Consider the following 24,291-nt stretch of genomic DNA (forward strand, 5'->3'; position numbering starts at 1 on the left):
AAATAGCTGGGAAAAGAAGAGAAGCAAAAAGCAAAGGAGAAAGGAAAGATATAAGCATCTGAATGCAGAGTTCCAAAGAATAGCAAGAAGAGATAAGAAAGCCTTCCTCAGGCATCAGTGCAAAAAAATGGAGGAAAAAAACAGAATGGAAAAGACTAGAGAACTCTTCAAGAAAATTAGAGATACCAAGGGAACATTTCATGCAAAGATGGGCTCGATAAAGGACAGAAATGGTATGGACCAAGATATTAAGAGGACGTGGCAGGAATACACAGAAGAACTGTACAAAAAAGATCTTCACGACCCAGATAATCACGATTGTGTGATCACTCACCCAGAGCCAGGCATCATGGAATGTGAAGTCAAGTTGGCCTTAGAAAACATCGCTACAAACAAAGCTAGTGGAGGTGATGGAATTCCAGTTGAGTTATTTCAAATCCTGAAAGATGATGCTGTGAAAGTGCTGCACTCAATATGCCAGCAAATTTGGAAAACTCGGCACTGGCCACAGGACTGGAAAAGGGCAGTTTTCATTCCAATCCCAAAGAAAGGCAATGTCAAAGAATGCTCAAACTACCACACAATTTCACTCATCTCACGTGCTAGTAAAGTAACGCTCAAAATTCTCCAAGCCAGGCTTCAGCAATACATGAACCGTGAACTTCCTGTTATTCAAGCTGGTTTTAGAAAAGGCAGTGGAACCAGAAATCAAATTGCCAACATCTGCTGGATCATCTTAAAAGCAAGAGAGTTCCAGAAAAGCATCTATTTCTGCTTTATTGACTATGCCAAAGCCTTTGACTGTGTGGATCTCAATAAATTGTGGAAAATTCTGAAAGAGATGGGAATACCAGACCACCTGACCTGCCTCTTGAGAAACCTATATGCAGGTCAGGAAGCAACAGTTAGAACTGGACATGGAACAACAGACTGGTTCCAAATAGGAAAAGGAGTATGTCAAGGCTGTATATTGTCACCCTGCTTATTTAACTTATATGCAGAGTACATCATGAGAAAAGCTGGGCTGGAAGAAGCACAAGCTGGAACCAAGATTGCCGGGAGAAATATCAATAACCTCAGATATGCAGATGACACCATCCTTATGGCAGAAAGTGAAGAGGAACTAAAAAGCCTCTTGCTGAAAGTGAAAGAGGAGAGCGAAAAAGTTGGCTTAAAGCTCAACATTCAGAAAATGATGATCATGGCATCTGGTCCCATCACTTCATGAGAAATAGATGGGGAAACAGTGTCAGACTTTATTTTGGGGGGCTCCAAAATCACTGCAGGTGGTGATTGCAGCCATGAAATTAAAAGACGCTTACTCCTTGGAAGAAAAGTTATGACCAACCTAGATAGCATATTGAAAAGCAGAGACATTACTTTTCCAAAAAAGGTCCCTCTCGTCAAGGCTGTGGTTTTTCCAATAGTCATGTATGCATGTGTGAGTTGGACTGTGAAGAAAGCTGAGTGCCAAAGAATTGATGGTTTTGAACTGTGGTGTTGGAGAAGACTCTTGAGAGTCCCTTGGACTGCAAGGAGATCCAACCAGTCCATTCTGAAGGAGATCAGCCCTGGGATTTCTTTGGAAGGAATGATGCTAAAGCTGAAACTCCAGTACTTTGGCCACCTCATGCGAAGAGTTGACTCATTGGTAAAGACTCTGATGCTGGGAGGGATTGGGGGAAGGAGGAGAAGGGGACGACAGAGGATGAGATGGCTGGATGGCATCACTGAATCGCTGGACATGAGTCTGAGTGAACTCCGGGAGTTGGTGATGGACAGGGAGCCCTGGCATGCTGCGATTCATGGGGTCGCAAAGAGTCGGACATGACTGAGTGACTGAACTGAACTGAACTGATTGTGATCCACACAGTAAGTTTATTCGTAGGTATTTTATTCTTCTTGATGTGATGGTAAATGGGATTGTTTCCCTAATTTTTCTTTGTGATCTTTCCTTCTCAGTGTAGAGAAATGCAGCATATTTCTGCCTATTAATTTTGTACCCTGCAAACTTTACAGAATTCACTGATGATTTCTAGTAGTTTTCTGGTGGTGCATTTAGGATGTTCTATTCATATTATCATGTCGTCTGCAAACAGTGACAGTTTTACATCTTCCTTTCTAATTTGAATTCCTTTTCTTTCTTTTCTTCTCCGATTGTTGTGGCTGGAACTTCAAAAATTATGTTGAATAAAAGTGGCAAGAATGAATATCCTTGTCTTATTTCTCATCTTTAGAGGAAATGCTTTCAGCTTTTCACCACTGAGTATAGCTGTAGTTTTGTCATATATGACGTTTATTAGGCTGAGGTAGGTACCCTCTAGAGTTTTTGTCATAACTGGGTGTTAACTTTTGTCAGAAGCTTTTTCTGCATCTATTGAGATGATCTTATACTTTTTGTTCTTCAATTTGTTCATGTAGTATATCACACTGATTTACAGATGTTGAAAAATCCTTGCACCCTTGGGGCAAGTCCCTTTTGATCATGGTGTATGATCATTTTATTTTATTGTTGGATTCAGTTTGCCAGTATTTTGTTGAGGATTTTTGCGTCTATGTTCATCAATGATATTGGCCTGTAATTTTTGTGTGCAGTATCATTGTCTAGCTTTAGTGTCTCAGAGTGATGGTGGCCTCATAGAGTGTGTTTTGGACTGTTCCTTCTGCTGTTGCTTTTTGAAATAGTTTCAGAGGGATAGGTATTAACTCTTCTGACTGTTTGATAGTATATGCCTGTGAAGCCATCTAGTCCTGGGTTCTTATTTATTGGAAGTTTTTAAATCAGTTTCCATTTCAGTACTTGTGATTGGTCTGTTCATATTTTCTGTTTTTCTTCCTGGTTCAGTCTTGAGGGGTTGTACATTTCTACGAATTTGTCCCTTTCTTCTAGGTTGTCCATTTTATTGGCATATAGTTGCTTGTAATAGTCTCCTATGATCCATTCCATTTCTCTGGTGCTAGATGTAACTTCTTTTTCATTTCTCATTTTATTGATTTGTGTCCTCTTCCTTTTTTCTTTTAATTGTTTAGCTAAAGGTTTATCAATTTTGTTTATCTTTCCAAAGAACCAGCTTTTTGTTTCATTTACCTTTGCTATTTTTTTCCATTAATATTTTATTTATTTCTGACCTTCATAATTTCTTTCCTTCTACTAATTTTGGGGGGTTTTGTTCTTCTTTCTCTCGTTGCTTTACATGTAATGTTAGGTTGCTTATTTGAGATTTATTGTTTCCTGAGGTAAGATTATATTGCTATAAACTTTCCTCTTAGAACTGCTTTTGCTGTGTCCCATAGGTTTTGGGGTTTTTGTTTGTTTATTTGTTCATTTCTTGGCTGTGCCATGTGGCATGCAGGATCTTAGTTTCCCATCCAGGGATCAAACCTATGCCCTCTACAATGTAAACATGCAGTCTTAACCACTGGACTACCAGGAAAGTCCCTGTGTCCCATAGGTTTTTGACCATCATGTTTATGTTTTCATTTGTCTCTTTAGGTATTTTTTGATGTCCTCTTTGATTTCTTCAGTGATCAATTGATTGTTTATGTATAAGGTTACATATAAGGTTATGATTGTGTAACATATTGTTTAGCCTCCACATGTTTGTGTTTTTTACATTTTTTTTCTTGTAGTCGATTTCTAATCTCACAGTGTTATGCTCAGAAAAGATATTTGATGTAATTTCAGTTATATCAAATTTACCACTGCTTGCTTTGTGGTCTAGCACATGATCTATACTGGAGAATATTCTGTGTGTACTTGAGAAGAATGTGTATTCTGCTGCTATGAATGAAATGTTCTTTAAATATCAATTAAGTCCATCCAGTTTAATGTGTCATTTAAGGCACATTAAATGACCTGTGTTTCCTTATTGATTTTCTGTCTGGATGATCTGTCTATTGATGTAAATGGGGTGTTAAAGTCCCCCCACTATTGTTGCATTACTGTATATTTCTCCTTTTATGGCTGTTAGCATTTGCCTTATATATTGAGGTGTTCCTGTGTGGAGTACGTATATATTTACAATTGCTATACCTTCTTCATGGATTGAACCCTTGATCATTATGTAGTGTCCTTCTTTGTCTTACATAACAGTATATTTTAAAGTCTATTTTGTCTGATATGAGTATTACTACTCCAGCTTTCTTTTGATTTTCATTTGCATGGAGTACCTTTTTCTATCCCCTCACTTTCAATCTGTATGTGTCCCTGGATCTGAAGCGGGTCTCTTGTAAATACAGCATATATGTGGTCTTGCTTTTGTATCCATTTAGTCAGTTTATGTCTTTTGGTTGAAGCATTTAATCCATTTACATTTAAGGTAATGATCTATATTTTTGTTCTTATTGCCATTTTCTTAATTCTTTTGGATTTGTTTTGTATGTCTTTTTCTTCCTGTCCTCTTTGGTTCTCTTCTCTTGTGATTTGATGACTACCCATCAACTATGTCATTAACTATCCATGAGTATCCATCAGCCTGGTTTGAAAATTCAGTAGGTCGGGATCAAGACTTAGGGCACACAATAATTATGTACAGCCGATTCCAGTTATTCTATATCAATGTATTAGCTGTGACAAGAATGACATTTTAAAAGAATCCAGCAGAAAAGAATCAAGCTTTCCTTAACTCACCAAAATTGCTTTCTAGGTCCAGCTAAAGAGAGTGAAAATCATCTCTTTAATTTTGATAATTTAATATTCTAGGTGGAATATTTATATCAAGTAAATATCTTTATATGAAAAACAAAATTTGCTTGAATTCGCTAATACAGCTTTCCAGTGTTAATGATAACCAGAACTCAGAAGAATTATATTCCTTGTCAAATGCTGGACACAGGAAAATGTTGACTTCATACTCTAGCATATTATATATAGTCTTCTTTCCAACTCCTTTGAATAAAAATTTTTTGTATGAGAGCATTAGTTACTGCTCAAGGTAGAAGTTTCCGATTAATTTTCAGTCTGGTAGTTTCTACTGCTCTGATAAATAACACATTTGTGAAAAGAACAGAATAAATAAGCTAGTATTATTTGAGAGCATATTAAGTGTAAGACATTGAACCCTTAAGGGTGATTATGCATTTTTGTCTCTGAATTCAAGCGTCTTGCATTTATTTAGGGGAGATAAGACACATATAATGGAGAAGCTGTCCGAGTCACAAAAACAAGACCTGTTTTTGTCACAGTCAGCAAAAACAAGACCTGGAGCTGACTGTGGCTCAGATTATCAACTTCTCATAGCAAAATTCAGGCTTAAACTAAAGAAAACTAGGAAGAACACTAGGCCAGCCAGGTATGACCTAAATCAAATCCCATATGAATTTGCAGTAGAGGTAACAAATAGATTCAAGGGACTATATCTAGTTAACAGTGTGCCTGAAGAACTATGGACAGAGGTCTGTACTATTGTACAGGATGTGGCAAACAAAATCATCCCAAAGGGAAATGAAAGCAAGAAGGTAAAATGGTTATCTGAGGAGGCTTTACAAATAGCAGAATGAAGAGAAGCAAAAAGCAAGGGAGAGAGGGAAATATACATCCAGTTAAGTGCAGAGTTTCAAAGAATAGCTGTAAAAGACAAGAAGGTCTTCTTCAATGAACAGGATAAAAAGATAACAGTTTTAAAGGATAAAAATAGTAGAGACCTAGTAGAGAAGAGATCAAGATGAGATGAAAAGAATACATAGAAGAACTATATAAAAAAAGATCTTAATGAACCAGATTATTATGGTGGTGTGGTTAGTCACTCAGAGCCAGACATTCTGGAGTGCAAAGTGAAGAGGGTCTTAAGAAGGCCTGCAGTTAATAAAGCTACTGGATGCAATGAAATTCCAGCAGAACTATTCAAATCCCTAAAGGAAGATGCCATCAAGATTTGCATTCATCATGTCAGCAAATCTAGAAGACACAGCAGTGGCTACAGGACTGGAAAGGGTCAATCTGCATCCCAATTCCCAAGAAGGGTAGTACCAAAGAATATGCTGACCATTGGGCAACTATACTCATCTCCCGTGCTACTGAGGTCATGCTTAAAATCTTGCATGCTAAGCTTCAGCATTATGCAAGCCAAGAACTTCAGATGTTCAAGCTGGGTTTAGAAAAGGAAGAGGACCTAGAGATCAACTTGCCAACATTCACTGAATTATAGAGAAAGCAAGGGAATTTCAGAAAAAAAAACATCTATCTCTGTTTCATCAACTATGCTAAAGCCTTTGACTATGTGAATCATGACAAACTGTGGAAAGCTCTTAGAGAGAAGGAAATACCAGAACATCTTACCTGTCTCCTGAGAAACCTGTATGTGGGTCAAGAAGCAACAGTTAGAACCCTGTATTGAGCAACTAACTGGTTCAAGATTGAGAAAGGAGTACGACAGGGCTGTCTGCTGTCATCCTGTTTGTTTAACCTATACACTGAGTACATCATGAGAAATGCTGGGCTGGATGAGTTACAAGCTGGAATCAAGATAGGCAGGAGAAACATCAACAACCTCAGATATGCGGATGATACCACTCTAATGGGAGAAAGTGAAGAGGAACTAAGAGAGCCTCTTGATGAGGGTGAAGGAGGAGAGTGAAAGAGCTGACTTAAGACTAAATATTTAAAAAAAAATCATGACATCCAGCCCCATTACCACATAGCAAATAGAAGCGGAAAATGTGGAAGCAGTGACAGATTTCCTCTTCCTGGGCTCCAAAATCACTGTGGATGGTGGCCGCAGCCCTGAAATCAGATGATTGCTTCTTGGCAGGAAAGCAATGACAAACCTAGACAGTGTGTTGAAAAGCAGAAGCATTACACTGCCAACAAAGGTCCATATAGTCAAAGCTATGGTGTTCCCAGTGGTCATATACAGTTATGAGAGCTGGACCATAAAGAAGGCAGAACACCAAAGAACTGATGCCTTCAAACTGTGGTGCTGGAGAAGATTCCTGAAAGTCGCTTAGACAGCAAGATCAAACCAGTCAATCTTAAGGAAGATCAACCCTGAATATTCACTGGAAGGATGGATGCTGAAGTGCGAGAATTTCTTTGATATAATTGTTCTCCAGTTTGTGGGCCGTCTGCTCTGTGGCTCTATGGTGGGGCTAATGGTGACCTCCTCCAAGAGGATTTATGCCACGTGCAGTGCCTCCCACGTCTGGTGCGGCCAGAGCCCGTGCCCTGCAGAAAGCCACTGCTGAGCTCCTCCTCCACAGAAGACACTCAAACACTCAAAGGCAGGTCCAGCTCAGTTTCTTGTGGGGTCTCTGGGTCATGGTGTGCACAAGGTTTTGTTTGAGCCCACCCAGCGTCTCTGGCGGGTATGAGGTTTGATTCTAAATGCAATTTTGCCCCTCCTAGCATCTTGTTGGAGCTTCTCCTTTGCTGTTGGATGTGAGGTATCTCTTTTTGGTGAGATCCAACATTATCCTGTTGATGGTTGCTCAGCAGCAAGTTGCAGTTTTGGAGTTCTCACAGGAGAAGATCAGCACATGTCCTACTCTGCCATCTTTTTCAGCCATGCCAGGTAGAGCCACCCAAGACAGACAGGTCACTGTGGAGAGTTCTAACAAAACGTGGTCCACTGGAGAAGGGAATGGCAAATCACTTCAATATTCTTGCCTTGAGAACACCATGAACAGTATAAAAAGGCAAAATGATATGACACTGAAAAATGAACTCCCCAGATTGGTAGGTTCCCAATAAGTTACTGGAAAATGGTGAAGAAATAGGTCCAAAAAGAATGAAGAGGCTGAGCCAAAGCAAAAAACAGCACCCAGATGTGGAGGGGACTGCTGATGGAAGTAAAGTCCAATGCTATATAGAATAATATTTCATAGGAACCTGGAATGTTAGGTCCAAGAATCAAGGTAAATTGGAAATAGTCAAACAGGAGATGGCAAGAGTGAATATTGACATTTTAGGAATCAGTGAACTGAAATGGAACAGAATGGGTGAATTTTTTAATAAATATATTTATTTTTTAATTGAAGGATAATTGCTTTACACAATTTTGTTATTTTCTGTCAAACATCAACATGGGTCAGCCATAGGTGTACATGTGTCCCTTCCCTCCTGAAACTCCCTCCCATCTCCCTCACCATCCAATCCTTCTAGGTTGATATAGACCCCCTGTTTAGTTCACTGAGTTCAGTTCAGTTCAGTCGCTCAGTTCTGTGCAGCATGCCAGGTTTACCTGTCCATCACTAACTCCTGGAGTTTACTCAAACTCATGTCTATCGAGTCGGTGATGCCATCCAACCATATCATCCTCTGTCGTCCTCTTCTCCCGCCTTCAATCTTTCCCAGCATCAGGGTCTTTTCAAATGAGTCACTTCTTCACATTGGGTGGCCAAAGTATTGGAGTTTCAGCTTCAGCATCAGTCCTTCCAATGAGTATTCAGGACTCATTTCCTTTAGGATAGGCTGGTTGAACCTCCTTGCAGTCCAAGGGACTCTCAAGAGTCTTCTCCAACACCATAGTTCAAAAGCATCAATTCTTCGGTGCTCAGCCTTCTTCACAGTCCAACTCTCACATCCATACATGACTACTGGAAAAATCATAGCCTTGACTAGACGTACCTTTGTTGGCAAAGTAATGTCTCTGCTTTTTAATATGCTGTCTAGGTTAGTCATAACTTTCCTTCCAAGGAGTAAACGTCTTTTAATTTCATGGCTTCAATCACCATCTGCAGTGATTTTGGAGCCCCCCCCCCCAAAAAAAAGTCTACCACTGTTTCCACTGTTTCCCCATCTCTTTGCCATAAAGTGATGGGACTGGATGCCGTGGTCTTAGTTTTCTGAATGTTGAGCTTTTAACCTTTTCACTCTCCTCCTTCACTTTCATCAAGAGACTCTTTAGTTTTTCTTCACTTTCTGCCATAAGGGTGGTGTCATCTGCATATCTGAGGTTATTGATATTTCTCGCAGAAATCTTGATTCCAGCTTGTAGCTTCATCCAGTCCAGCATTTCTCATGATGTACTCTGAGGTTATTGATATTTCTCGCAGAAATCTTGATTCCAGCTTGTAGCTTCATCCAGTCCAGCATTTCTCATGATGTACTCTGCATATAAGTTAAACAAGCAGGGTGACAATATACAGCCTTGATGTACTCCTTTCCCAATTTGGAACCAGTCTGTTGTAGATGCTAGAAAGAAGGAAATGGCATTCCATGTAAGAAGTGTGACTTGAATGTGGTAAGAATGCTGAGGTAGCCATCCATTCCTATATACTGGGTTGGGCATTGTGGTTTATGAGCAGTAATGTTAGAGAAGTAAGATATGGCCAGAATGGTAGAGAGCTTTGTAGATTTGCTACAGTATGAAACAGATATTAATTTTATAACCTTGAGTGATACTAATGAAAGATAAATTTTAGAAGGATTACTCAGATACTAGTGAAATCTTATGGTGAACAGTGTCAGATTTGTGATCTCCAAAGGAGAGAAATTCACTTTGGGACCAAAGACATGGCTTCAGTCACTCAGAGTTTCATGTGACAAAAGATTTATTACAGTGAAAAGGGGATAAAGAAAGCTTCTGACATAGACAGAAGTGGGAAGACAGTGCCCTGCTCGCTAATTTGAGTGGGGCTTTAACAAAGATCATGGCATCCGGTCCCATCACTTCATGGGAAATAGATGGGGAAACAGTGGAAACAGTGTCAGACTTTATCTTTCGGGGCTCCAAAATCACTGCAGATGGTGATTGCAGCCATGAAAATAAAAGACGCTTACTCCTTGGAAGAAAAGTTATGAGCAACCTAGAGAGTATATTCAAAAGCAGAGACATTACTTTGCCGACTAAGGTTCGCCTAGTCAAGGCTATGGTTTTTCCAGTAGTCATGTATGGATGTGAGAGTTGGACTGTGAAGAAGGCTGAGCACTGAAGAATTGATGCTTTTGAACTGTGGTGTTGGAGAAGACTCTTGAGAGTCCCTTGGACTGCAAGGAGATCCAACCAGTCCATTCTGAAGATCAGCCCTGGGATTTCTTTGGAAGGAATGATACTAAAGCTGAAACTCCAGTACTTTGGCCACCTCATGCGAAGAGTTGACTCATTGGAAAAGACTTTGATGCTGGGAGGGATTGTGAGAAGGAGAAGAAGGGGACGACAGAGGATGAGATCGCTGAATGGCATCACTGACTCGATGGACGCAAGTCTGAGTGAACTCCGGGAGTTTGTGATGGACAGGGAGGCCTGGCGTGCTGTGATTCATGGGGTTACAAAGAGTCAGACACGACTGAACGACTGAACTGAACTGAGCTTATATACGTTTTCAGTTGGTTACAAACGAATATCTCAAGTGTAAAGGTCTTAGCAGACCCACTCCCACAACATACATCTCAAGATTACAGGATTAGTCAGAAAGTTCTTGTTAAGAAGGAGCAAAGAGTCCTCAAGCAATATACATTGTTGTTATATAATCATTAGTACAGAGTTTAAGGAAAAACATACCCTAGAGTATGATGAGTTGTTTAGTTGTATAATCATTAGCTCTGGGCTTAAAGAAAGTTAATCTTAAATAGATCATTGCCATAACAACTCAGAGCTTAAGAAAAAAAAAGTCTTATATGATGAAGACAAAGGAATGTAGAAAAGAAAAATTCATTTGTCCCTGCCTCCTCCTTGAGGGCCCTGGTCTCTTTATCAACCTACCTAAGAACAAGCTCTCTCACTAGTATGATGAAAATGAAAATGAAAGTGAAAGTTGCTCAGTCGTGTCCGACTCTTTGCAACCCCATGGACTATACAGTCCATAGAATTCTCCAGGGCATAATACTGGAGTGGGTAGCCTTTCCCCTCTCCAAGGGATCTTCCCAACCCAGGGGTTAAACCCAGGTCTCCCACATTGCAGGCAGATTCTTTGCCAGCTGAGCCACAAGAGAAGCCCAAGAATACTAGAGTGAGTAGCCTATCCCTTCTCCATCAGATCTTCTTGATCCAGGAATTGAACCAGGGTCTCCTGAATTGCAGGCAGATTCTTTACCAACTGAGCTATCAGGGAAATACCTCACTAGTATGCAGAGACACAAAACAGAAAAAACAACATATAGTTGAGTATGTGTCACAGTGGCTTCAGGAGTGGCATGATACTAGAAATGGAGAGGAAAGATTAAAGCCAGGAGACATTTTAAATAACTGAAATAGTCCCAGTAACTAAAGAACTGGGAGTCAGTCATATAGAGATGGTGGTTAAATCCATGAGTAGTGTAGGAGGTAATCAAGGGAGAGAATAAAGCTAGGGAAACAAGATAAACTGTAATGTTTGGCATCCGTCTGTCTACAATGTGGGAGACCTGGGTTCAATCCTTGGGTTGGGAAGATTCTCTGGAGAAGGAAATGGCAACCCACTCCAGTGCTCTTGCCTAGAAAATCCCATGGACAGAGGAGCCTGATGTTCATGGGGTCGCACAGCGTCGGACACGACTGAGTGACTTCACTTTCACTTTCAAGGTGGCACTAGCGGTAAAGAACACACCTACCAATGCAGGAGACATAAGAGACATTGGTTTGATCCATGGCTTGGGAAGATTCCCTGGAGGAGGGCATGGAAACCTACTCCAGTATTCTTGCCTGTGGAATTCCATGGACAGAGTGAGCCTGGTGGTCTACAGTCCATAGGGTCACACAGAGACGGACATGACTGAAGCAACTAAACATGCACACAAAAGCAACACTCGCATGAATTCAAGTGGACAAGGAAATGAATGGAAAAGAGAAATTCAGAGGGTAAATAATAAAACCTTTGAGGACACTCATAATTCAGGGAAGAGCCTTACAAAAATACAGTGAATGAAAGAGTATTGCCCTACTTTATACATGAAAAAGTTGAAGCTAGGGAGGTAAAGTCACTTATGTAAGGCAATTAAGCAGTCATAACTCAACCTAAGTTCTTGGAGACACCACATTACGTCCATTTCCCTACTCTGCCCAATCTCTGAAAACCAATGGGTATGAAAAAGTATACATATACTCTTGTGGTCACTTCCCATAGTATCAGAGGTTTACGTGGGAACATAGGGTTTTAAAGGAAGGGAGGAGACCTAGGATGAGGCAGGAAGAGACACAGCTGGGCCAGCATATACTAAGATGGAAATGACATCATTTTTGGTTCAAGTAAACATTTACTGAATAATGGTAAAATCACTACGGTATAGGCAGCAAGAGCGGGTAGGGGTAGTGAAAGTAGTATAGGTGTAGATGGTAGAAGGAGAAAATAAATTCTTTTCCTAAATTCTGCATTTGTCTTCTATTATGCAGAGCCTAATTTTTTAAAGTATCTGCATTCTTTCAATTTAGTCCTCACCTGGCGATGACCCTTTGCAGCTTTAGCTTACCCTCCTATGGGAATGAAACTATGGAGGAAGTTGATATTTGAGTTTTCCAGCTCAAGTTTCAATGTCTGCAAGCCTGATTTTAATTCAAATGATTGCAGGAAGGAATTGCTCTGGCCAAATCAAGTGTGGATTGCAATGGCAAATAGTAAAAGAAACCCATCTAGCAGAATACTAAAGGCCAACATCTGAAAAGGTACACTGCCAAACCATACCTACAAAGTTCTGAGACAGCCAACCATCAGAAAAAAAATCAAGGCAAAAAGTGCATTGCAGTTCCAGAAGTGCCTTTTACATTGATCAATTGCTTTCTTGATAGAAATGTATAGCTAAGATGAGATGTATGCTCAAGCACTTGCTGCCTCTTTTTCTCTTTGGAGGTGTTTGACAAACATGAGTAATTCTCTGTATATCCTTCACTGAAGAGCTGGGTCAATACAACTGCTTTCTGTTCAGACTTACAGGCAAGAATACCCTAGGTCTGAGATTCCAAATAAGACAGAATGCTATGCCCACCATAGAGACATGATTCCAAAGACAGACATTAGTAGGGCCACTTTTTACTGTTCCACTCTTCCTGGAAGAAAGCAGACTTGTCTTTGGAATCTGCCTGGTTAATTTAGTGGCATGAGAAGTTGCCATCCTACTGTGGCAAGGGTAACCCACCCTGGCTGTCCTCTATTTTCTGGGACCCAGACCTTACACTTATGGGAGCACTATGAAGGCACATTGAGTTCATAAAAGAGAACTGTTAAGGGACTGTAAGGGACAACCACTGTCAACTTTCTTTTAATCTCAAAGTGCCAAGTACATTATTATGTATGGAATGTAAAGAAAGTGATTATCTGTACATTAAGCAAGCTGATTCAGAGTATACTTTGCTCCTCAAATGATCAAACAGATGTTGGCAATTTGATCTCTGGTTATTCTGCCTTTTCTAAATCCAGCTTGAACATCTGGAAGTTCTCAGTACACATATTATTTAAACCTGGCTTGGAGAATCTTGAGCATTACTTTGCTAGCGTGTGAGATGAGTGCAATTGTGCAGTAGTTGGAACATTCCATGACATTGCCTTTCTTTGGGATTGGAATGAAAACTGATCTTTGCCAGTCCTGTGGTCACTGCTGAGTTTTCCAGATTTGCTGGCATATTGAGTGCAGCACTGTAACACCATCATCTTTTAGGATTTGAAATAGCTCAACTGGAATTCATTCACCTCCACTAGCTTTGTTCTTAGTGATGCTTCCTAAGGCCCACTACTTCACATTCCAGGATATCTGGCTCTAGGTGAGTGATCACACTGTCATGGTTATCTGGGTCATGAAAATCTTTTTAATGTACTTCTTCTGTCTCTTGATGAAAGTAAAAGAGGAGAGTGAAAAAGTTGGCTTAAAGCTCAACATTCAGAAAACGAAGAACATGGCATCCGGTCCCATCACTTCATGGGAAATAGATGGGGAAACAATGGAAACAGTGTCAGACTTTATTTTGGGGGCTCCAAAATCACTGCAGATGGTGACTGTAGCTATGAAATTAAAAGACGGTTACTCCTTGGAAGAAAAGTTATGACCAACCTAGATAGCATATTGAAAAGCAGAGACATTACTTTGCTGACTAAGGTCCATCTAGTCAAGGCTATGGTTTTTCCAGTAGTCATGTATGGATGTGAGAGTTGGACTGTGAAGAAGGCTGAATGCTGAAGAATTGATGCTTTTGAACTGTGGTGTTGGAGAAGACTCTTGAGAGTCCCTTGGACTGCAAGGAGATCCAACCAGTCCATTGTGAAGGAGATCAGCCCTGGGATTTCTTTGGAAGGAATGATGCTAAAGCTGAAACTCCAGTACTTTGGCCACCTCATGCGAAGAGTTGACCCATTGGAAAAGATTCTGATGCTGGGAGGGATTGGGGGCAGGAGGAGAAGGGGACGACAGAGGGTGAGATGGCTGGATGGCATCACTGAATTGCTGGATGTGAGTCTGAGTGAACTCCGGGAGTCGATGATGGACAGGGAGGCCTGGCATGCTGCGATTCATGGGGTCGCAAAGACTCGGACATGACTGAGCGACTGAGCTGAACTGAATTCTGTGTATTTTTACCACTTCTTAATATCTTCTGCTTCTGTTAGGTCCATACCATTTATGTACCTTTTTGTGCACGTTTGCTTGAAAAATTCCCTTGGTATATCTAATTTTCTAGAAGAGATCTCTAGTCTTTTCCATTCTATTGTTTTCCTCTATTTCTTTGCATTGATCACTTAGGAAGGCTTTATTATCTCTCCTTGCTATTCTTTGGAATTCTGCGTACAAATGGGTGTTTCATTCCTTTTCTGCTTTGCCTTTCACTTCTCTTTTCTCAGCTATTTGTAAGCCCTTCTCAGACAACCATTTTGCCTTTTATCATTTCTTTTTCTTGGGGATGATCTTCATCACTGCCTCCTGTACAATGTCACGAACCTCTGTCCAAAGTTCTTCAGGCACTTTGTCTATCAGACCAAATCCCTTGAATCTATTTGTCACTTCCACTGTATAATCATAAGGGATTTTATTTAGGTAATAACTCAATGGTCTAGTGGTTTTTCCTACTTTCTTCAATTTAAGTCTGAATTTTGCAATAAGGACTTCGTGATCTGAGCCACAGTCAGCTCCCAGTCTTGTTTTTGCAGACTGTATAGAACTTCTCTATCTTTGGCTGCAAAGAATAAAATCAATCTGATTTTGCTATTGACCATCTGATGATGCCCATGTGTAGAGTCTTCTCTTGTGTTGTTGGAAGAGGGTGTTTGCTGTGACCAGTACATTCTCTTGGCAAAACTCTGTTAGCTTTTGCCCTCCTTCATTTTGTACTCCAAGGCCAAACTTGCCTGTTACTCCAAGTATCTCTTGACTTCCTACTTTTGCATTCCAGTCTTCTATGATGAAAAGGACATCTTCTTTGGTGTTAATTCTAGAAGGTCTTGTAGGTCTTCATAAAACCATTCAACTCCAGCTTTTTCAGCATTAGTGGTTGGGGCATAGACTTTGATTGCCATGATATTGAATGGTTTGCCTTGGAAATGAACACAGATCATTCAATTGTTTTTGAGACTGCATCCAAGTATTGTATTTTAGACTCTTTTGTTGACTATGAGGGTTACTCCATTTCTTCTAAGGGATTCTTGCCCACAATAGTAGATATAATGGTCATCTGAATTAAACTCACTCATTCCAGTACACTTTAGTTCATTGATTCCTAAAATGTCGATGTTCACTCTTGCCATCTGCTGTTTGACCACTTCCAATTTGCCTTGATTCGTGGATCTAACATTCCAGGTTCCTATGCAATATTGCTCTTTACAGCATCAGACTTTGCTTCCATCACCAGTCACATCCACAACTGGGCATTGTTTTCAACTTTGTCTCAGTCTCTTCATTCTTTCTGGAGTTATTTCTCCACTCTTCTCCAGTAGCATATTGGGCATCTACCAACCTGGGGAGTTCATCTTTCAGTGTCATATCTTTTTGCCTTTTCATACTGTTCATGGGGTTCTCAAGACAAGAATCCTGAAGTGGCTTGCCATTCCCTTCTCCAGTGGATCACGTTTTGTCAGAACTCTCCACTATGACCCATCCATCTTGAGTGGCCCTACATGACATGGCTCATAGTTTCATTGAGTTAGACAAGGCTGTGGTCCATGTGATCAGTTTGATTAGTTTTCTGTGATTGTGATGTTCATCCTGTCTTCCCTCTGATAAGGATAAGAGTCTTATGGAAGCTTCCTGATGGGAGAGACTGACAGTGGAGGAAACTGGGGCTTGTTCATGGGTGGGTCCATTCTCAGTAAATCTTTAATCAAATTTTCTGTTGAAGGGTGAGACTGTCTTCCCTCCCTGTTGTTTGACCTGAGACCAAACTATTAGGGGTAATGAAGATAATGGCGACCTCCTTTAAAAGGTCCTGTTCTTGCACTGTTTCATTCAATGCCCCTGACCCTGCAGCAGGCCACTGTCGACCCACACGTCTACTGGAGACTCCTGGACACTCACAGGCAAGTCTGGGCCAGTTTCTTGTGGAGTCACTGCTCCTTTCTCCTGGGTCCTGGTATGCACAAGGTTTTCTTTGTGCCCTCCAAGAGTCTGTTTCCCCAGTCCTGTATAAGTTCTGTTATCAAATCCCACTGGCCTACAAAGTCAAATTCCTGGGGATTCTCAGTCCGTTTGCCAGATCCCCCAGTTGGGAAATCTGTTGTGGACCCTAGAAGTTTCTTAACAATATGAGAATTTTTTGGTATCATTGTTCTGCAGTTTGTGGGTTGTCTGCTCATTGGCTCTACGGTGGGGTTAATGACGACCTCCTCCAAGAGGGCTTATGCCAAGGCTGTGTGACTCAGGTCTACTGCACCCAGAGCCTGTGCCCCTGCAGGAGGCCACAGGAGACAGTCAAACACTCAAAGGCAGGTCTGGCTCAGTCTCTGTGGGGTCTCTGAGTCCTGGTGCACAAAAGGTTTTGTTTGAGCCTTCTGAGCATCTCTGGAAGGTATTGAGTTTGATTCTAAACACGATTTCGCCCCTCCTACAGTTTTGCTTGGGTTTCTCCTTTGCCCTTGGACGTGGGGTATCATTTTTTGGTGAGATCCAACATTCTCCTGTCGATGGTTGTTCAGCAGTGAGTTGCAACTTTGGAGTTCTCACAAGAAAAGATGAGTACATGGCCTTCTACTCTGCCATCTTGCTCCACAAGTTGGCTCCAGAGATCAAATTGCCAATGTCAGTTGGATCATAGAAAAAGCAAGAGAATTCCAGAAAAACGTCTACTTCTGCTTTACTGACTATGCCAAAGCCTTTAACTGTGTGGATCACAACGAACTGTGTAAAATTCTTAAAGAGATGGTGATACCAGACCACCATACCTGCCTCCTGAGACATCTGTATGCAGGTCAAGAAGCAACAATTAGAACAACAGGAAACAACAGACTGGTTCCAAATTGGGAAAGGAGTACATCAGGTCTGTATATTGTCACCCTGCTTATTTAACTTATATCCAGAGTACATCATGCGAAATGCTGGGCTGGATGAAGCACAAGTTGGAATCAAGATTGCCAGGAGAAATATCAATAACCTCAGATATGCAGACAATACCACCCGTATGGAAGAAAGAAAAGAGGAAATAAAGAGATCTTGATGAAAGTGAAAGAGGAGAGTGAAAAAGTTGGCTTAAAGCTCAACATTCAGAAAACCAAGATCATGGCATCTGGTCTCATCACTTCATGTCAAATAGATGGGGAAACAATGGAAACAGAGACAGACTTTATTTTCTTGGGCTCAAAAATCACTGCAGATGGTGACTGCAGCCATGAAATTTAAAGATGCTTGCTCCTCTGAAGTAAAGCTATGACCAACCTAGACAGCATATTAAAAAGCAGAGACATTACTTTGCTGACAATGTTCCATTTATCAAAGCTATAGTTCTTCCACTAGTCATGTATGGATGTGAGAGTTGGACTATAAAGAAAGCTGAGTGCTGAAGAGTTGCTGCTTTTGAACAGTGGTGTTGGAGAAGACTCTTGAGAGTCCCTTGGACTGCAAGAAAATCCAACCAGTCAATCCTAAAGGAAATCAATCCTGAATATTCATTGGAAGTACTGATGCTGAAGAGAAGCTCCAATACTTTGGCCACCTGACACGAAAAACTAACTCATTGGAAAAGACCCTGATGCTGGGAAAGATTGAGGGTAGTAGGAGAAGGGGACAACAGAGAATGAAATGGTTGGATGGCATCACCAACTCGATGGACATGAGTTTGAGCAAGCTCTGGGAGTTGGTGATGGACAAGGAAGCCTGGCGTGCTGCAGTCCATGGGGTGGCAAAGAGTCGGACACAACTGAGCAACTGAACTGAACTTGCTCCTCAATAGGCTGGGGATTGTAAACAAGAAATCTCTGCTGTAAATGATGTTGCTTGTTGATTCCAAAGCCTCTTGTTTTTGAGATATATCATTCCTTTTTTAAAACACACCAACACCTAAAGTGCTATAACAGCTATCTCAATTATGTCCAGTGGAATAACAAAACAGAGTAATTTTGTTAGTGAAAGTGAAGTTGCTCAGTCGTGTCCAACTCTTTGCGACCTCATGGACCATAGCCTACCAGGCTCCGCAGTCCTTGGGATTTTCCAGGCAAGAATACTGGAGTGGGCTGTCATTTCCTTCTCCAGGGGATCTTCGCAACCCAGGGATCGAACCCGGGTCTCCTGCATTGCAGACAGACACTTTACCGTCTGAGCCACCAGGGAAGCCCAAATATTCCATTAAAGCCAAATGATGTTAAGCTGTCATCATAGCTAGTTAAGTCAAATACAAGCCACTATTATAGATCAGATAGTGCTGACAAATAAAATAATCTTAGTACATAGTACAGCAGGCTGACTACTCTTTAAATGTGAATGCTTGGACTGGTTGCAAGTGCTTCAGTAGATAGCACACCAATCTTTAGATATTTGTAGATGTCTGCTGCCTCCAGGGATTGCCTGAGAAGGAAGTAGGCCAATGAATGAATACCCAGCCATGCAAGAGAAAGGACATTTGTTTACCTTCACTTTTCAACCTTACAGATTATCCAGAAGGATCATCATCTCTTGCCGTGGAAACAGAAACATAGCAGCTTTTACATCTCCTGCATCTCTCAAACAGGTCAGTGTTCTGAGGGAGACACATAGAGAAATACCTGGACTGCTAAGAAGCAGTCTGGGGAGCTGAACTAGAAAAGGAGTAAGTTCTCACCTCTCAAGCAAGATGTTAAATTATTCTATCTTTTATTATTAACATAAGCAGAAGTTCTATACATAAGTTCCCTGTGTAGTGTACTGAAAAAGATGCCCTTACTCCCTGCAAACTCACGTTATTAACTTTGCCTAAAAGACCCCAGGTATTCAGAAACAGTCAAACATCTCGTTTGGGTTTTTGCCTTCTTTTCCTGCTGCATTTCAGGTCTCTGAAATGAAAAAGATTACACATAGGGGTGTGTGTGTGTGTGTGTGTGTGTGTGTGTGTGTGTGTGTGTGTGTGTGTGTGTGTTTGGCCTGACTCCATTATGTCAGTTATAAACCTACTGTTACCCATAAACAAGCAAAGAGCACAATCCCTACACTCCCACTCTCTCAAAATGCTATTAATTTGTTCATCAGTGGTAGGCAGCCTTAGACATGGGATTCTCTTTGACCTAATGAAAAGCTAAACAGCCTTCCCTTTGCAACATTCACAGGTAAATAAACTCAATGTAATTTAGTATCAAAGCAAAGTTTTTAGTAAAAAAAAAATACCGTGGAGCTTGAACTGATCTGATAAGCCTCCAGTTCTATTCCCATGAAAAACCTGGCAATTATTCAGAGGCCATCAATCTGTTGGCTCTCAGGTCTTCACTTCTTTACCTTACAGAACCCTACTGTGAACCAGTATAGATGCTATATAAGATTTTCTATATGCCAGTCACTTTGCTGTGTACTTGACATATGTTATCTCATTTAATGCTCACATCAGCTCTTCAAGGTGAATGTTACTATCCCCATTTTAATGAGAAACCTGAAGTCCAAAGAAGTTAAACCACCTATCTAGCTACTATGTAAATAACCTAACATTGCAACTGAGGTCTGTCTGACTTCAGATTATGCCCTTTCTAATATAGTACTACATTTAAAAACCTGATTTGCTATATTTACTGTGCACCTTCACTTATACTTAAAGGTTTAAAAGAGGAAAGAATTAAATCTGTCTTCTTATCCAAAGTCCTAATGAAATGTTTGACACTTGTGTGGTAATAGTACTTAGATTTCAGTTATCCATGGTGTCTATCTCCCTAATTTTCTTATTTTAGCATTTTACTATGGGTATTCTTTGACATATTAATAGATGTTAACAGGGAAAAGTTATTTGGTGAAATAAATTTAGGAAACCCTTCATCCATATTAGAGAGTTATCTTTACCATAGGAATTATGCAAATAAGTTTTGTCACTCTCCAAGAGGAGATTGTAGTAGCCCCCTGAAGTTACTTGATTGAACTTATTTTCTTATATGCAGATCATGGAACTTTGTCTTTAATGCAGTACTTGTCAAGATTGATACTATGCTAAGGAGTTTTGTGAATCCCCAAAAGCGGAATAAGTTTTTTCAAAATTTATATGACCATGCCCTTTTTTCATAATATCTTGGGTAAATATGAAGCCATAAAATACATTTTAATGATTCTCTAGGTAAGCAAAATTGCCTTTAAGCAATGCTTTTCCCAATGCACCCTGTTCAAATAAATTAACTGATCAATTTCTGGGGAACAACATATGTTCTAATAATAATAGAAAACTGTTTGTGAACACGAGAAGGCAGAATGGTACAATCATTTCAAAGTTTATCAACATATTAAGAATTATACATGGTCACTACAGTGATGTTTGTGAAAGCTCCAAATGGCAAACAACTTGAATGTCTATCAATAGGAGAATGGTTGAATAAGTTATGTATTTCTAACTTATTAGATATTTTATACATGGTTTTCTTGTTTTTATTTTGAAAGTTTTAAAAATTAAGAAATAAAGGATAAAGTGAATACCTCTCTATTTACAACTTATGATTAACAAAGGCTAGCATATTTTTTTCATTTTTTCTCAAATTTTTATGTATAAAAAAATTATTGCCATAATTTTTTACACACAAAAACACTGATTCTCGATATTTTCTTTGAAATAAAAAGTCAAATTTGGAGAAACATTTGCAAAATATTTAACACACAGATTTTTTTGTAACACACAATTTAGCATCCTCAATTTACAAAGATCTTACAAATCAGTAAAAGAAGGAACAATACAACAGTTGGAAATTCTGCAAAGGTTGAGAATAATCAACAAAATAAAAGTTAAAAAAACATGAAAATTACTCAACTTCAGTAGAAAAAAATACAAATTAAAATAATCCTTGATATTAATTTTTGTCTACTAAAGAAGCCAATTTTTATAATGTTGGCAAGAAAAGGTGCTGATGATATAAGGTTAAATTCACAGATAATTTTTTGAGGGAAAAATATATAACATATATAAAAACCTTAAATATTTCATGTAATTTTATCTGATAACTACATTTTAGAAATGTATTTTAATTTTAATGAAGTCATCAGAGATCTACATGACTATTCATCATCAATTTATTATAATACCAGAAAATTGAAAACAAAATTAAATATCTAACAATATAGGAATGGTAAAACAAATTACCAAATAATTATGGTGAACTATTATATACTGTCAAAAGTAATTATTTTGAAGAATAATTCATAAGATTATGTGAAAAAGCTGTATGAGTGCAGTTTAATTCTGAAAAGTTTACTGAGATATAGTTCACATACCATGTAATTTGACCACAACAGTGTACAATTCAGTGGTTTTTTGGATATTCACAGTCATATAACCATTACCACAATCAATTTTAGACCATTTTCATTGCCTACAAAAGAAACCCCATACTCATTACTAGTTACTCCCCATACCTCCACTCCCACCTATAGGAAACCACTAATCTACTTTCTGTCTCTATAGATTTGCCTAATCTGGACATTCCATATAATCCATGATTCCATGGAATCATACAATATGTGATCTTTTGGAAGAAAGCATGTGTAAATCAAATATTTGATAGGAGATTTGTATGCAGAATACATCAATATAAAGAGCTCTTACAATTCTATGGTAAAAAGATGATACATATTTTAATGAGCAAGGGATTTGAATAGACACTTCTCCATATACAAGTCACCAATAAGCACATGAAAAGATGCTTAACATCATTACCTATTAAAGAATGCAAATCAAAACAACAAGATACTATTTAATAACCACTAGAATGGCTATTGTCATTGTTGTTCAGTTGCTAAGTCATATCTGACTCTTTTGCACATCCATGGACCATACCCAACCAGGTTCCTCCATCCATGGAATTTCCTGGTGGCTCAGTGGTAAAGAATCCGCTTGCCAATGCAGGAGATACAGATTCAACTTCTGGGACAGGAAGCTCCCCTGGAGAAGGAAATGGCAACCTAGTCCAGTATTCTTGCCTGGAAAATCCCATGGACAGAGAAGCCTGGTGGGCCACAGTCCATGGGGTTGCTAAAGACTTAGTGACTAAACAACAACAGAGGATGGCTATAATCCAGAAGACAAATAATAACAAGTGTTGGTGAGGATTCGGAGAAATTGGAACCTTCATACACTTCTGGTGGCAGTACAGAATGGTGCAGTCACTTTGGAAAACAGTTTGGAAGACCTCTAGTATGTTAAACATAAAATTACCATTGTTGTTATTCACTTACCAAGTCATGTCCAACTCTTTGTGACCCCATGGGCCACAGCATGCCAGGCCTCTCTGTTCCTCACCATCTCCCAGAGTTTGCCCAAGTTCATGTCCATTGTTCATGTCTAAAATTACCATACGCCCCAACAATTCCACTTCTTTGTATATAACCAAGAAAAATGAAAATCATATGCCCAAACAAAAACTCCTGCATGAATGGTCACAGCAGCACTATTCATAATACCCAAAAAATGGAAACAACACTAATATCCATCTACTGATGAATAGATAAACAAAATGCGGCATATCTGTACAATGGAATGCCATTTGGCAACCAAAGAAATGCATGCTACAACATGGGATAGACCTTGAAAACATTATAGAATAGTACTTTTAATTTTAATTTAAAATTTTTAACTATTAAAATATATCTATATATGTAGGAAAACACTGAAAGGAATTATACCAAAATATAAGTAAAAACAAACTTTTTACATGGGTTACTTCCTTCTCTGTCAAGCCTTAACACTTCAACGTCTCTCTCGGCAATATTCTTTTCTCCCTAACTTCATTGCTTTAGCCAGCAAAAATCCAAACTCCAGATCCAATCCAGCCATCTGCTTTCTCCATTTCTATACTCAGGCTGCTGAGAACTACTACAAAAATAATACAACTGGTTATAAATACTCACTGCAACTGATTAGAAATAACACAGCTGAGACTACACATTTGTGACCTTCAACTTAAACTGATCTGATAAGTTTTCACTGTTTACCAGTAGTTCTTTCCTTTGTTAACCACAACTTTATATAGTCTGTCTTATCACTGTCATTCCACACGTCATGCTGCTAAATCGCTTCAGTCGTGTCCGACTCTGTGTGACCCCATAGATGGCAGCCCACTAGGCTCCTCTGTCCCTGGGATTCTCCAGGCAAGAATACTAGAGTGGATTGCCATTTCCTTCTCCAGTGCATGAAAGTGAAAAGTAAAAGTGAAGTCTCTCAGTCATGCCCGACTCTTAGCGACCCCATGGACTGCAGCCTACAAGGCTCTTCCGCCCATGGGATTTTCCAGGCAAGAATACTGGAGTGGGTTGCCATTGCCTTCTCCACCTAACACATGAAATAGGGCTAAGAAAGGAAATAAAAGTCACTCTAATTGGAAAAGAAGAAGTAAAATTATCTCTATTTTCAGATGTCATGATTGTCTACATAATCTACAAAAACTCCTAGAACTAATGAGTAAGTTTATCAAGTTCACAGCACACAAGATCAATGGACAAACATCTGTTATATTCCTATATACTAGCATTGCACAATTGGGAAACCAAAATCAAAAACACAATACCATTCACAATAACTTCAAAAAAGGTAAATAACTAGATATATATTTAACAAATCATACATAATATCTATATGCTGAAACTTATAAAACATTGATGAAAAAGCCATGGGAGACCTAAATAAACAGAGATATATACTATGCTTATGGGTCAGAAGATTCTGTGTAATTAAGATATCAATACTCCCAAAATTGATAGACATTTAATATAATCCTAATTCAGATTTTAATTTTAGTTAAAGTTTTTTGTATAAATAGAGAAGCTGACACTAAAATTTATATGTAAAAGTAAGGAAACTAGAATAGTCAAAACAATTCTGAAAAAAA

At 39.4% G+C, this 24,291-nt stretch overlaps 1 protein-coding gene across 1 annotated transcript in view; it reads left to right on the plus strand.

Moving 5' to 3' along the window:
• The window catches only part of ZDHHC15 (zinc finger DHHC-type containing 15), a 112,647-nt gene that overhangs the window by 69,890 nt on the left and 18,466 nt on the right, over window positions 1-24,291 (plus strand). The window contains exon 11 of the mRNA XM_005700611.3: window positions 18,905-18,983. Within this exon, the coding sequence (XP_005700668.1) occupies window positions 18,905-18,951 (47 nt within the window). The 3' untranslated portion in view covers window positions 18,952-18,983. The remainder of the gene's footprint in view (window positions 1-18,904; window positions 18,984-24,291) is intronic.

Source organism: Capra hircus (assembly GCF_001704415.2).
Source record: "Capra hircus breed San Clemente chromosome X unlocalized genomic scaffold, ASM170441v1, whole genome shotgun sequence".
Lineage (NCBI taxonomy): Eukaryota > Metazoa > Chordata > Mammalia > Artiodactyla > Bovidae > Capra > Capra hircus.